At 31.4% G+C, this 13302-nt stretch overlaps 1 protein-coding gene across 1 annotated transcript in view; it reads left to right on the top strand.

Annotated features, from left to right (window-relative positions):
- Positions 1-13302, top strand: part of LOC106468595 (alanine--tRNA ligase, cytoplasmic-like) — a gene marked incomplete at its 5' end in the record, with an annotated part of 94166 nt that overhangs the window by 63172 nt on the left and 17692 nt on the right. The window contains 3 exons of the mRNA XM_013929027.2: positions 4606-4685; positions 5325-5511; positions 11839-11895. Of these exons, the coding sequence (XP_013784481.2) occupies positions 4606-4685; positions 5325-5511; positions 11839-11895 (324 nt within the window). The remainder of the gene's footprint in view (positions 1-4605; positions 4686-5324; positions 5512-11838; positions 11896-13302) is intronic.

Genomic DNA, 13302 nt, shown 5'->3' with positions numbered 1-13302 from the left:
CTGATCGTGAGATGGAAAAGCATCATCAATAAGAATGGAGACTATTTAATACATTTTTGTTTTGGTATATACGTTCTTCAGGTTTTTTCATCTAAAAAAAGGTGACATTAATTTCTTGACGACCTAATACAATAATGCTGTTTTGGGCTTACTGTTACTTTATTATACAAAGCCCCAGGTTTTATGCACCAAAGAAACGTATGTGTTCAACAGCTTAAAATTATGCATTACAAAATTAATATTTCTGCAGAAAATATAAATCAATTACTCATTGACTGTGAGTCAAAATTTAAATTATTTAATCCTTACCTAAAGTAGTAAGTATTAAGGCTATGTTAGTCATAATGCAAAACATTATTTGTACTGAAATAAAAGCAACTCTTATACCATTATGATGAGAATTAAAAATCTTCCAAAGAAATTGTTTTGGGTTTCCATGAACAAACATGCTTAAAATATTTGAGAAAAGTTAAGAACAATTGAACTTGTAAGTTTTTAAAGTTAGGGGAAAATATCTTCTGGGCTCCCATGTAATTTCATTTTTCATATCTTTTCTTAACTATTTTCAACATCATACCCGATCTAATTAAAAACTCGTCACTTTTTTTTTTTACAGTAACATTGACTCCCTAACTTCACTTTCCAATAGAAAATGCTTCTTTCTCTAGGATACACAGTGTCAGTAAAACCCGTCTAACATTAACATTGTCTTCTTAACTTTACTTTTAAAAGTTAATTATTATAAATGTGATATTTAAAGTTTTATTATGTAACTCTATACAAGTCATACTTTGTGTATGCAGTTTAATTGTTGTACTAGGCTTTTGTAAAATTGTTGATGTCATCTTACTCGAAGATTCTAAGTTTTTCTCATTATTTTTAATATTTTTGTTACTAGAGGGCTAGATATTTCTAGTTTTTTCTGTCGTGTGTTATAAATACTTGCAGATATGGAGTGCAAGTAAGTAAGTTAGTGAAAGTGAAGTTTGACTGCATGATTGTCAGCTTAACTGTAATGGATGATTTCTAAAGTGAGTTTTCACAGCTTGTGTTGTAACAACACAGATAGAGAAGAATAATTTGTCTTGTCAAAGGGTGTTCTTATGTAACTGAATCAGCCTGTGTGGACTTTTGACAAAAAAGAGCATTATTTAAATCCCTAGATTCAACTGTGGTAAACAATAGTGCAAGAAACTTTTATACATACATTTGACCTATTTTGAATATATATATTATTTTAAAACAAGTGGATTGTGTGCTGTCCATTTATTGTTGAAATTTTTTGCAAACAAGTCACAGACACCTACTGTAGAAGAATCCCATCCCTATAAAAACCAGACACCAATAAAACACAATTATCTCCCTAGGATACTCGGTGTCACTAAAGCTCCGCTGATGGTAACACTGATTTTTTGGTTTAATTTTCCAGTGAAATACACTTCTATATAGAATATTTAGTGTCAGCATAACTCATGTGACAGTAATACTCACTTCTTAACTTCATATTCTAGTAAAATATGTTTCTCTCTTTAGAAAGTGTAATTGTAGAAGAATTTCATCAAAAACAACTGCAGTACAGTTCTATTAAAATCCTTGTATCTCAACTATAAAAAAATACATTTTGAAAGAAATCCAATCATTCAAACTACTACTTTAACACATCAATCAAATACACTAAGACACCATAACTTTCTCAATCTATGTGGAAAAATGTAACGAATTACAAAGAACCTTTAGTAAGCTACATTAATCAGAAAAACAGTTACCGATTTAGAACTTTCCAAACCCTTGAGGAACAATGTACAGAAGTACTAAGAGCATTGTATTTGTGTAACGTACTTCTGAACATTGTTCCACATGGGTTGAGAAAATTCTGGTGTGTTGGTGTTATTCTAATTAATGTAAGTTATTAGAGTAGAATACTTTTGGTACTTCTTGATGTTCTATTGTTTGACATGGATTGAGAAAGGTGTTATGTGTAAGTGTTATTGTATTTGATGTATGTTAATATAATTTAATGATCTTGGTACTTCCCTACATTTTTCCACATGGGTTGAGAAAGTTATGGTGTGTTGGTGTTATTTAATTAATGTATGTTACTATAATTTAATGCTCTTGGTACTTCCCTTCATTGTTACACTTGGGATGAGAAAGGTTTGATGTGCAAGTGTTATTGTATTTAATGTAAGTTACAAGAGTATAATGCTCTTGGTACTTCTGAATATTGTTCCACATGGGTTGAGAAAGTTATGGTGTGTTGGTGTTATTCTAATTAATGAAGGTGACTAGAATATAATGCTCTTGGTACTTCTCTATGTTGTTACAAATGGATTGAGAAGGTCCTTGAGTATGAGTGTTATTCTAATTAATGCATGTTAATATAGTAGAGTGCTCTTGGTACTTCTCTACATTGAATAATACCAGAACTCTCCAAACCCACGTAGAACACTGTACAGAAGTACCAAGAGCACTCTACTACAGTAATCTACATTAATTAGAATAATACCAGAACTCTCTAAACCCACATATAACACTGTACAGAAGTACCAAGACACTCTACTACAGTAATCTACATTAATTAGAATAATACCAGAACTCTCTAAACCCACATAGAACACTGTACAGAAGTACCAAGAGCACTCTACTACAGTAATCTACATTAATTACAATAATACCAGAACTCTCTAAACCCACATAGAACACTGTACAGAAGTACCAAGACACTCTACTACAGTAACATATAATGTAAAAAAAGGGGGTTTCACTTTTATATTCATTAGGATTTATTCCTGTTAGAAAAGTTAAAGGTAGACAGTAAAATACTAAAAACAATTATTATTTCAAGATGTATACCTTTTCATAATTGTGTGATTAATTTAATGTGATGATTTTGGACATAAAAATGTAATAACTCTGGAGTCATGTCCATCCATTGTACATGTACTTGATATGACTAATAAAGTTGGTTATTGTACATATATTTGGTATAGTTAGTAAGGTTTGTTATTGTAGATGTCTGGTATAGTTAGTAAGGTTGGTTATCATAAATATATTTGGTATAGCTACTAAGGTTCGTTACTGTAAATATATTTGGTATAGCTAGTAAGGATAGTTATTGTAAATGTATTTATTATAGTTAGTAAGGTTGGTTAACATAAATATATTTGGTATAGTTAATAAGGTTGGTTATCGTAAATATATTTGGCATAGCTAGTAAGGTTGGTTATCATATATATATTTAGTATAGCTAGCAAGGATAGTTATTGTAGATATATTTGGTATAGTTAGTAAGGTTTGTTATTGTAGATGTCTTTGTTATAGTTAGTAAGGTTGGTTATCATATATATATTTGGTATAGCCACTAAGGTTCGTTATTGTAAATATATTTGGTATAGCTAGTAAGGTTGGTTATCATAAATATATTTGGTATAGTTAGTAAGGTTGGTTTTCATAAATATATTTGGTATAGCTAGTAAGCATAGTTATTGTACATATATTTGGTATAGTTAATAAGGTTGGTTATTGTAAATATATTTGGTATAGTTAGTAAGGTTGGTTATCGTAAATATATTTGGTATAGTTAGTAAGGTTGGCTATCGTAAATATATTTGGTATAGCTAGTAAGCATAGTTATTGTACATATATTTGGTATAGTTAATAAGGTTGGTTATCGTAAATATATTTAGTATAATTAGTAAGGTAGGTTATCGTAAATATATTTGGTATAGTTAGTAAGGTTGGTTATCGTAAATATATTTGGTATAGTTAGTAAGGTTGGTTATCGTAAATATATTTGGTATAGTTAGTAAGGTTGGCTATCGTAAATATATTTGGTATAGCTAGCAAGGATAGTTATTGTAGATATATTTGGTATAGTTAGTAAGGTTGATTATCGTAAATATATTTGGCATAGCTAGTAAGGTTGGTTATCATAAATATATTTAGTATAGCTAGCAAGGATAGTTATTGTAGATATATTTGGTATAGTTAGTAAGGTTGGTTATTGTAAATATATTTGGTATAGTTAGTAAAGTTGGAACTTGTATTTCATACATCTAGTAAAGTGTTTTATTGTACTTCTGTTTAGTAGTGCTAGTAAGGTTGATTATTGTAAATATATTTGATAATACTAGTGAGGTTCGTTATTGCCTATCAGTTAGGCCAAAACAACTAAAATTGATACAGTTGGTTACATTTTCAGGTAAATATTTGTAAATAGAATAAAAGATTGATCTAATAAGGAGTTGTAAGTGGATTGGTATATTGATATTACTTAACCAGCTTATGAGTCTCAGTTTTTCTTTATAACCAGTAACTAAAACAACAGGTAGTATATAAATTTTTTTTTTCATCTGGGGCTAGAATAATCTATTTTTAAAATTTCTTTAGCTGCTTGATAGTTTGTTATTGGACAGATGGATACCCAGATCCATTGATGTTATTGCTGTTGTTGTTAGTAAGTAAGATATGTGTTTGAGATGTAACAATTTCATAAGTCATTATTCTATAGATAAACCCAGATTGAGTAAACATTATTACTATTGTTGTTAATAAATAAGATGATATATGTGAAATGTAACAATTTGATAATTTATTCCTATATAGATGTACCCAGATCCAGTGAGTGTTATTACTATTGTTGATAAAGAAGGGCGTGTAGTATCTAAAGAAGCATGCTGTGGCACGTGAGTAGTATTTTGTTAAGGACAACGTCAACCTAGTTGGTTGATGTTTAAGTTTTCTTCCAAAATTTGTAATGACTTTTTGTCAATTATATTTCCTTAGTTTAAGTAATCCAGTAGAAATTGATGAAGATAATCATAAGTAATTTTAAAACCAGGTGTTTTTAATATAAGATAATGTCCACATAACGTAGCCAGTATGTTTGTTTAATGTTACTTTCTTTGCTAATAAAATATTGTGTACAAAGCTATTTTGTTTAACTGTAGTCAGTCATACTCTGATGTATAATTTTTATCACTGATTATGTTCTTGCATTAAGTCATTATATGAAGATCTTTACAATGTTAAAATATTACCATTAAATATTAACTTTGGTAATTTACCTATCTATCAACTTTTCAAAAGTCAGAGGACATTTATTAGCAGCTTAGTAAGTTTTAGGAATAGTTGCTGAGGCTTTCTCTAAAACACAGTATATTATCAGGTAGAAAGAAACAAACAAACACTATAATGAAATGCACAGAGAAATAAAAAATTATTCCTGATATTTGGCTAAAGACAAAATATTGACTAGTGCTCATTTTCTTTGCAGATATAATAACATGTAGTAATATGTTCTTTGTGATTTTATACTACTCCAGCCATGTGCTCAGTACAGGAGATATTGGGGAAGTTGTACTTATATCTCACCAGTCCATTGCTCAGACACGAAAACGAATTCACGTTGTAGCAGGACAAGAAGCAGGAAAAATTTTGGAAAAAGGAAATAACCTGTTATCATCCACCAAAACACTGTCAGCTATAATCAACTGTATCAAACTTTCTCAGGCTAGTTTCTTTTTCAGTGTTTCAATGGTTTCTGAAATAAATATCTCATGTTTACTAGAACCTCTCAAGAAAGTATCTGTCTCATATTTGTTACAACCTTTCTCAAACAAGTATCTGTCTCATATTTACTAGAACCTTTCTAAAGTAAGTATCTGTCTCATATTTACCAGAACCTTTCTCAAGCAAGTATCTGTCTCATATTTACTAGAACCTTTCTAAAGTAAGTATCTTTCTCATATTTACCAGAACCTTTCTAAAGTATCTGTCTCATATTTACTAGCACCTTTCTAAAGTAAGTATCTGTCTAATATTTACCAGAACCTTTCTAAAGTATCTGTCTTATATTTACTAGAACCTTTCTCAAAGAAGTATCTGTCTCATATTTACTAGAACCTTTCTCAAAGAAGTATCTGTCTCATATTTACTAGAACCTTTCTAAAGTAAATATCTGTTTCATATTTACCAGAACCTTTCTAAAATAAGTATCTGTCTCATATTTACCAGAACCTTTCTCAAAGAAGTATCTGTCTCATATTTACTAGAACCTTTCTCAAAGAAGAATCTGTCACATATTTACTAGAACCTTTCTCAAAGAAGTATCTGTCTCATGTTTACTAGAAGCTTTCTAAAACAAGTATCTGTCTCATGTTTACTAGAACCTTTCTCAAGCAAGTATCTGTCTCATATTTACCAGAACCTTTCTAAAGTATCTGTCTCATATTTACTAGAACCTTTCTCAAAGAAGTATCTGTCTCATGTTTGCTAGAACCTTTCACAAACAAACTAGTCAACAGCTGTTTTGTTGCCCGAGGCAAGTTTTGCTTTTCATCTTTTATATATATATATGTATATATAATTATGCAACAAACTGTAGAACTATGAATCAAGTTTATATTTTTCAATGTTTTATGGAAGCAACAGTCAACATATGAAAACTGTTCCAGTGCATAGTACCTTTGTATCTTTTATTGAGGTATTTAAACTTTCATATTGTTTGATTTAACCTCAATTATTATCCCTGATAATGATAAAATGAAATGGTTGTCAGTTGAAACAGTCATATTTGTGTAATGGTTGATCTCAGGTTGGGTTTTAATCAGGTGAAGTATGAAATACTTTCTTTCTCTACTAGCAACAGTTTCCCACCTGTCTTGTTTATGTCATGATTGATTTCAGATGGAGATTTAATTAGTTGAAATAATTTCTTTCTCTACTAGCAACAGTTTTCCACCTGTCTTGTTTATGTCATCGTTGATTTTAGATGGGGGTTTAATCAATTTAAATAGTTTTCTTGTCTACTGGCAGTAGTTTTCAACCATTCTTGCTTGTGTCATGGTGATCATAAGTTGAATTTTAATAACTTTGAATATGGAATAGTTTTTTCACCACTAGCAAATGTGATTGATAAAGTCTGTTAAGTTCTCAGCCTTGGAAAATGATGATGTTAATCTGTTCTTACACATGTATTCCATACATTTTTGTTGATTTGTTGATCCACACAGTGTTTCAGAAAGTTCTTTGATCTTATTCTTGGCTGTTCAGCAAGAAACTGAATAGCTGACTATTTTCCAGTAGAAGCTGATATTTTGTTGTTTAATTGACTTGATGTATTAAGTTTTGGAAAAACCTTTTAATAAGGTGCAATACAAAATAATAGCTAATAAACCACATACTAAGGTGTTGGGAAAAGACTAGTTATTAGGGTTGTAGATGGTGGTTGAGGGAAAGCAAAATATTGTTGTTAATGGACTGGACCCATGTACTAGTGTAGTATATCTCAGGGTTTAGTTCTTGAGCCAATGTTTTTTGTTATTTACAATAATGATATTGGTAGGGGGTGTAATTAGTAAATTAGCAAAGTTTGTCAATTATATTAAACCTTCACTATTTTTAGCCATGTTGAGGTATTACAGGATGACTTGGATCAGTTAGTAAGATGGAAAAATAGCTAGCATAGGGTTGGTCTTTAATTATAGAGTGTACATTTGTAATGCATTTGGTTTATCATAATTTGTATATATTTAATATAGAAGGGAACTCCCTCAACAGAGTGACTTAAGAAAAGTATCTTGGCATAATGGTGGATAAGTCACTAAAACTATCAAAGCAATGCTCTGTTGCTAGTGATAAAGCTAATGGAAATTAGGATGCATTTATAGACATATGGATAACAAGTCACTGGTTACAAATACTGTGTATGGTTTTGGACTATTTATTTAAAAAGGATATTGATATACTGAAAAGGATCCAGAGGAGGACTTACTATGATGATTTCGTGGATGGAATGTTTATCTTATACAGATAGGTTAAGATAACTTACTTTCTTGCACTCACTTGGGTGTCTCCAAACTTTCCTGTATCTGTCAAGAAAGTCAACACAGTAATAGGACTCATCAGTGAAGAGTATGGCTCTCCATTGTTGTGCAGTCCACTTCCTGTGTTCTCTAGCCCACTGCAGTTGTGTCTGCCTGTGCTGTTGGCTTAAAGGAACATGAACAGCAGGACGTCCAGCCTTCACCTGAACTTCGTGAAGGCATCTGTGCACTGCCTGTGTAGACGTTCAGACTCCTGTGGCATCTTGGAGGGAATTATGACGGTTAACAGCTATAGCAAAGCGATTCCTTCGAGCCTGGATGGTCAAGCAGCAATCTTGTTGTGGAGTTGTTAGTCTTTTCCTTTCTCCACCATGTCTCCTGTTGACTCTGCCAAACCATCTGAACCTGTTCCAGGCTCTGGACATCACACTGCAGGATATGCCAAGAGCAGCAACAACCCTGCATTGAGTCATGCCTCTCTGCAGCATCTCAACAGCCCTGTTAAGTTCTGCAGGGGAAAGATGATACCTTTGATCTAAACGAGGCATTTTCTGCACTGCATAATCTTAAATAGATCAATTGTAGCATGCAATGATCAGTGATCTCAAATTAAGGACCTCACAATTTCACTGTATGAACTTTCAGTTTGGGGAGTGTGGTCAGAAAACAAAGCCAGGATCCAATTAAAGTCACCCAGGCAGAAAGTTTGCACTTGGCAGACAATGTCCAGATAATGGACTTCTAAGCTATGTCTTTTTTTAGAACTGACCTTTATTAACATTATTGTACTTATTATGTAAAAACATGATCCCTAGCAAATGTTGACTACTGTAGTTTAAGATTCTAAAAAAGACAAGCTAAGCTACAGTTAAGACATTGTTATTTTTCTAACAGAGTAATCACCTTATGAAATGAGTTGTTGTCAGCAGTAGTGGAGTGACCTTTACAGGAATTTCAAGGGGAGGGATGAATGATTTCTTTAAAAGTTAAGGGTGGGTTAAAATTTCCTTAAGAGCAACCTTGAATTACAAAATACTCCCCTGTTGTCGATAAGTTAGCTATATTTGAGAATACAATTTGTAAAATGAAACTACATTAGTACATGACATCACAGTCACGTGACAACCTCTTGCTTGCATTATTGTCTATGTCAAGATAATATTCAGGCATAAGAACTGTTCTTCACATCATGCCTCATTCAAGCAAGTTTTAAATTCTCATAATTTACATTACAAAGTACTTATGTGAAAGGTTAAATTGTGTAATTAAATTATGATATCTTACTTTAGCTAGAAGCCTATGTTTGGAAATATAAGATAACTAACCTTAGAATAACTAAAATTTGTAGAAAAGTGAATACCTGGAGCAGATGTGGCCTGGTGGTTAGCATGTTGGGCTGTGAATCTGAGGGATCATTCATATCCTGTTACCACAAAACTATTCAAATGTTGAAGTTGTGGGTACATTATAAGAGTGGTGGTGAAATCCTACTGTTAAATTAGAGTAGCTCAAGAGTTGGTGGTTGGTGCTCTTGACTAGTTCCTTCTCTCAGCTCAAAACTAGTGCAGGTTGTGAAGCTGTAGATTATGAAAATTTCTACCTTTACTTATACTCATCATTCAGGGAAGTAGTCTTATCCATGTATAGATATGATTTCTAGCTTTATCTATGTAAGAATCATCCTCATTTGGGTGAGTAATCATATCCATGTGTAGTATAACATGTCTCAGGACAACATCTAGGTTTATCTATAAATGTGATGTCATTATTCAGGGAATTAGTCTTATCCATGTATAGATATGATTTCCCAGGACAATTTCTAGCTTTATCTATGTATGCAGTATCATTCTTTAGAGATGTCATCCTATCCTTGTATAGTATATGGTCATTCAAGGAAATTTGTAGCTTTATCCATCTACAATATATCATATTTCAGAAAAGCCTATCTATGTACACTGTGTCATTACAGGTACACCAATGATTTTCCGGCACCCTTGGTTCCAGAGCCTTGCTGGATTATCCGTTTTGCCGGACCAACAGAGATCACGTAATAATAATTTAACAAATACACCTCTGACCCACTAATTGTACCCCTCCTGTGTCTCTAAAGCACCATGGACTGCCAGAAACTTAAATAAAACAAATATTAAATGTGAATTAAATTATTAATGAAATACATCAGTACATTATAAATGATACAGGTTTATTAGTACGGTATAAATGATAGAGGTTTATTAGTGCAGGTATAAATGATACAGGTTTATTAGTAAAGTATAAATGATAGAGGTTTATTAGTTCAGGTATAAATGATACAGGTTTATTAGTACAGTATAAATGATACAGGTTTATTAGTTCAGGTATAAATGATACAGGTTTATTAGTAAAGTATAAATGATAGAGGTTTATTAGTTCAGTATAAATGATACAGGTTTATTAGTACATTATAAATGATACAGGTTTATTAGTACAGGTATAAATGATACAGGTTTATTAGTACAGTATAAATGAATAAGGTTTATTAGTACAGGTATAAATGATACAGGTTTATTAGTACAGGTATAAATGATACAGGTTTATTAGTACAGTATAAATGATACAGGTTTATTAGTACAGTATAAATGATACAGGTTTATTAGTACAGGTATAAATGATACAGATTTATTAGTACAGGTATAAATGATACAGGTTTATTAGTACAGTATAAATGATACAGGTTTATTAGTACAGTATAAATGATACAGGTTTATTAATACAGTATAAATGATACAGGTTTATTTGTACAGGTATAAATGATACAGGTTTATTTGTACAGGTATAAATGATACAGGTTTATTTGTACAGGTATAAATGATACAGGTTTATTTGTACAGGTATAAATGATACAGGTTTATTTGTACAGGTATAAATTATACAGGTTTATTAATTACTGTACTTACAAGGAATGTTGCAGTAGTACCGCTTCCGAAGTGGTAAATTTTATAATTTTACTGTTATTATTATTGATATTTTCAAGTACGTTATATTTTGAATTTTCCTACACTATTATCAACATTCTGTGTTGTGAAAAATAGAAGAAAAATTTGAAAATGAATATTTTTTTCATGCTAAACAACATATTCTTGGCAACATTCATGAAAACATTCAAGCAATTTGATACACTAGTTTAATATTTATGTGAAAATTTTCACGAGAGAGACATACCTACTTAAAATGTAAGTAGCCCTCCCAAAAGAGCATGTGTGTCACACACAATGCCATCTGTGGATGCCCGGTGAAGTAGTTTGGCGGTTGTGGGAATTTCAAGTGCGCTCTCGTAATTTTGTATAGATTAAAGGAGGTGCCAGACCATCAAATGCCAGAAAATTGGTGGTGTACTGTATTTAGAGAAGTCTAGTCATATTCATGTACAGTCTTCATTCAAAAAATGAATAGTTTTATTCTTGTGAACTGTAATATTGTTCAGGGAATTCCCTAATGTTGTCCATATTCGTAGAATTATTGCATAAGATAGTCTCTAGTCTTATTCACATAAACTGTAATGTTTATCCGAAAAGTCTAGTTTTATCCACGTTGATTGTAACATTGTTTAGGATAGTATCTTGTAGAATGTGATATCCAAGGGAAATCTGTAGTATCATCCATGTAAACTGTCAAACCAAGTTTATTGTTGTTAATAAAAACAATAAAATGACATTTTTCAAAAGGATCTTTTATATAGTAGCAAGAGTTATTAATCTTACACTTCACTAAGATTTGGGTGTTAGAGTTCTCTTTTAATTATAAAGTAAAATCATCTAAACCTTTCTTTAATTTGAAAATGCATATAATGACAGTAAAACTGAAAACGTTGTTTAAGCTAAAGGCTTTTTATCTGTACTTTATTTATTTTTAGGTTAATGATTACTTTGGTTAGGACATGAAAAGCTGAGGGAACTGCCTCTTTTTCTTCAGATGAACAATTGCATTTTTGTAAAATTAAGAAACATTAATATTTTTTTTTATTCCATTTCAGAACAATGATTTTTTTGAAATGAAGAACCTTATGAAAAGAGTTAAAGAATTAAAAACAGTAAGTTTTTTTTGTCTAGAAGTGAAAAGCAATAAATGTTAAACACACATCTCTATATAATAAAGAAGAAAAATATTTTTAATGTAAAGCATTTGAACTTCATAGTTTTATTTCAATATCTCATTTGATGTTTCTAACATTACCTCAGTAAATATTTCCAAAAGTCTTATTTCTTTGAAGTATCAGTAATTACAAGTATTATCTGTCAAGATACAAAAACAGTTGAGATAAGAAACACATGTCAGACTAGTGTAACAGGTGAGCCAGTGAAGGCCAGTCATTCAGATTTGATGTTTCACGAGTCACAAATGAATTTATTTAAACTCAAGAAAGATAGCTGTGTGTGTGTAGCTGAGTGAGCACACAGGTCATCAATTCGAGGAATTTACGTGTGAAACAAAGAATTGATTCAAAATGTTATTTCAAAATGCATATATAAAACCTGAAAAAAAAAGGGTTTGTTTTACATCCTCCACATGTAAAATTTGATAAGGCTTAGCAACTTATGGCAAGCAGCAAACGAGTACATAGTTCATAACTAGAAGATATAATTGTTTTCTATAATTCTTTATTTACTGTTCTCTGTTTTAAGAAAGTTAACTGAAATTTATGAACTTATTTGTAAATAGTAATAATGTAAATACTTATATAATGTATAATAATTGACTGTTTTTCAAAATACTAGTCTACTAAAACACAGCCAAGACAGTTCACCTTCTAAAGGCCAGTTTTATATTCTTGGATACAGTAAAATGAGTGCATGTGAACCTCATCATTGTAACTTCTGTATTGTTAGCCAGGCATGGCTGAAAGGTCAATAAAATGAAAGCAATAAATATATATAGATGTATAATATTGTTACGACAGTGGGGGTCACATGACGCTAGTAACACGTCATATTCTCGAAGGTTCGTGAATCCTCGAGTGTTTACTAGATTTGCGGTATTCTTGTATATATAAGACAGCCAAGAAGTGACGGCAACAATGTAATTGAACTGCAGACAGAGATAGAGACAGACACTTGGGTCGAGCGTGTGAGTCGTTCGTTGTGAATTATAGCATTTCTTTAACTTATAGCGTGACCATGGAAATTAAGTGAATTTCAAAGTTGTATTCAGAAAGAATAAACCAGTTTTGTTTAAGAAAGGACTTGTATCGCTAAAGTTTCTTCGGAAAGAATTTTTACAGAAAATTAACTAACGACCAGAGAAGTAACAAATTGGTGTCAGAGAGTGGGACTGAAAAGAAAAAAAGAAATGGAAACGAGAAGCGGTAAATCAAACTACAGCTTAGAAGATTTGATAGCAGCAATACAAGAAAAGCAAAAGAAACAAGAAGAGAGATTACAGCAGTTGTTGGAGGAAAAAGAAAAGAAACAAGAAGAGAAATTATAGCAGTTGTTGGAGG

Source organism: Limulus polyphemus, unplaced genomic scaffold, assembly GCF_000517525.1.
Source record: "Limulus polyphemus unplaced genomic scaffold, Limulus_polyphemus-2.1.2 Scaffold3070, whole genome shotgun sequence".
Taxonomy (NCBI): domain Eukaryota; kingdom Metazoa; phylum Arthropoda; class Merostomata; order Xiphosura; family Limulidae; genus Limulus; species Limulus polyphemus.
The sequence above is the reverse complement of the archived record's forward strand: the minus strand, read 5'-3'. Positions and strand labels throughout refer to the sequence as shown.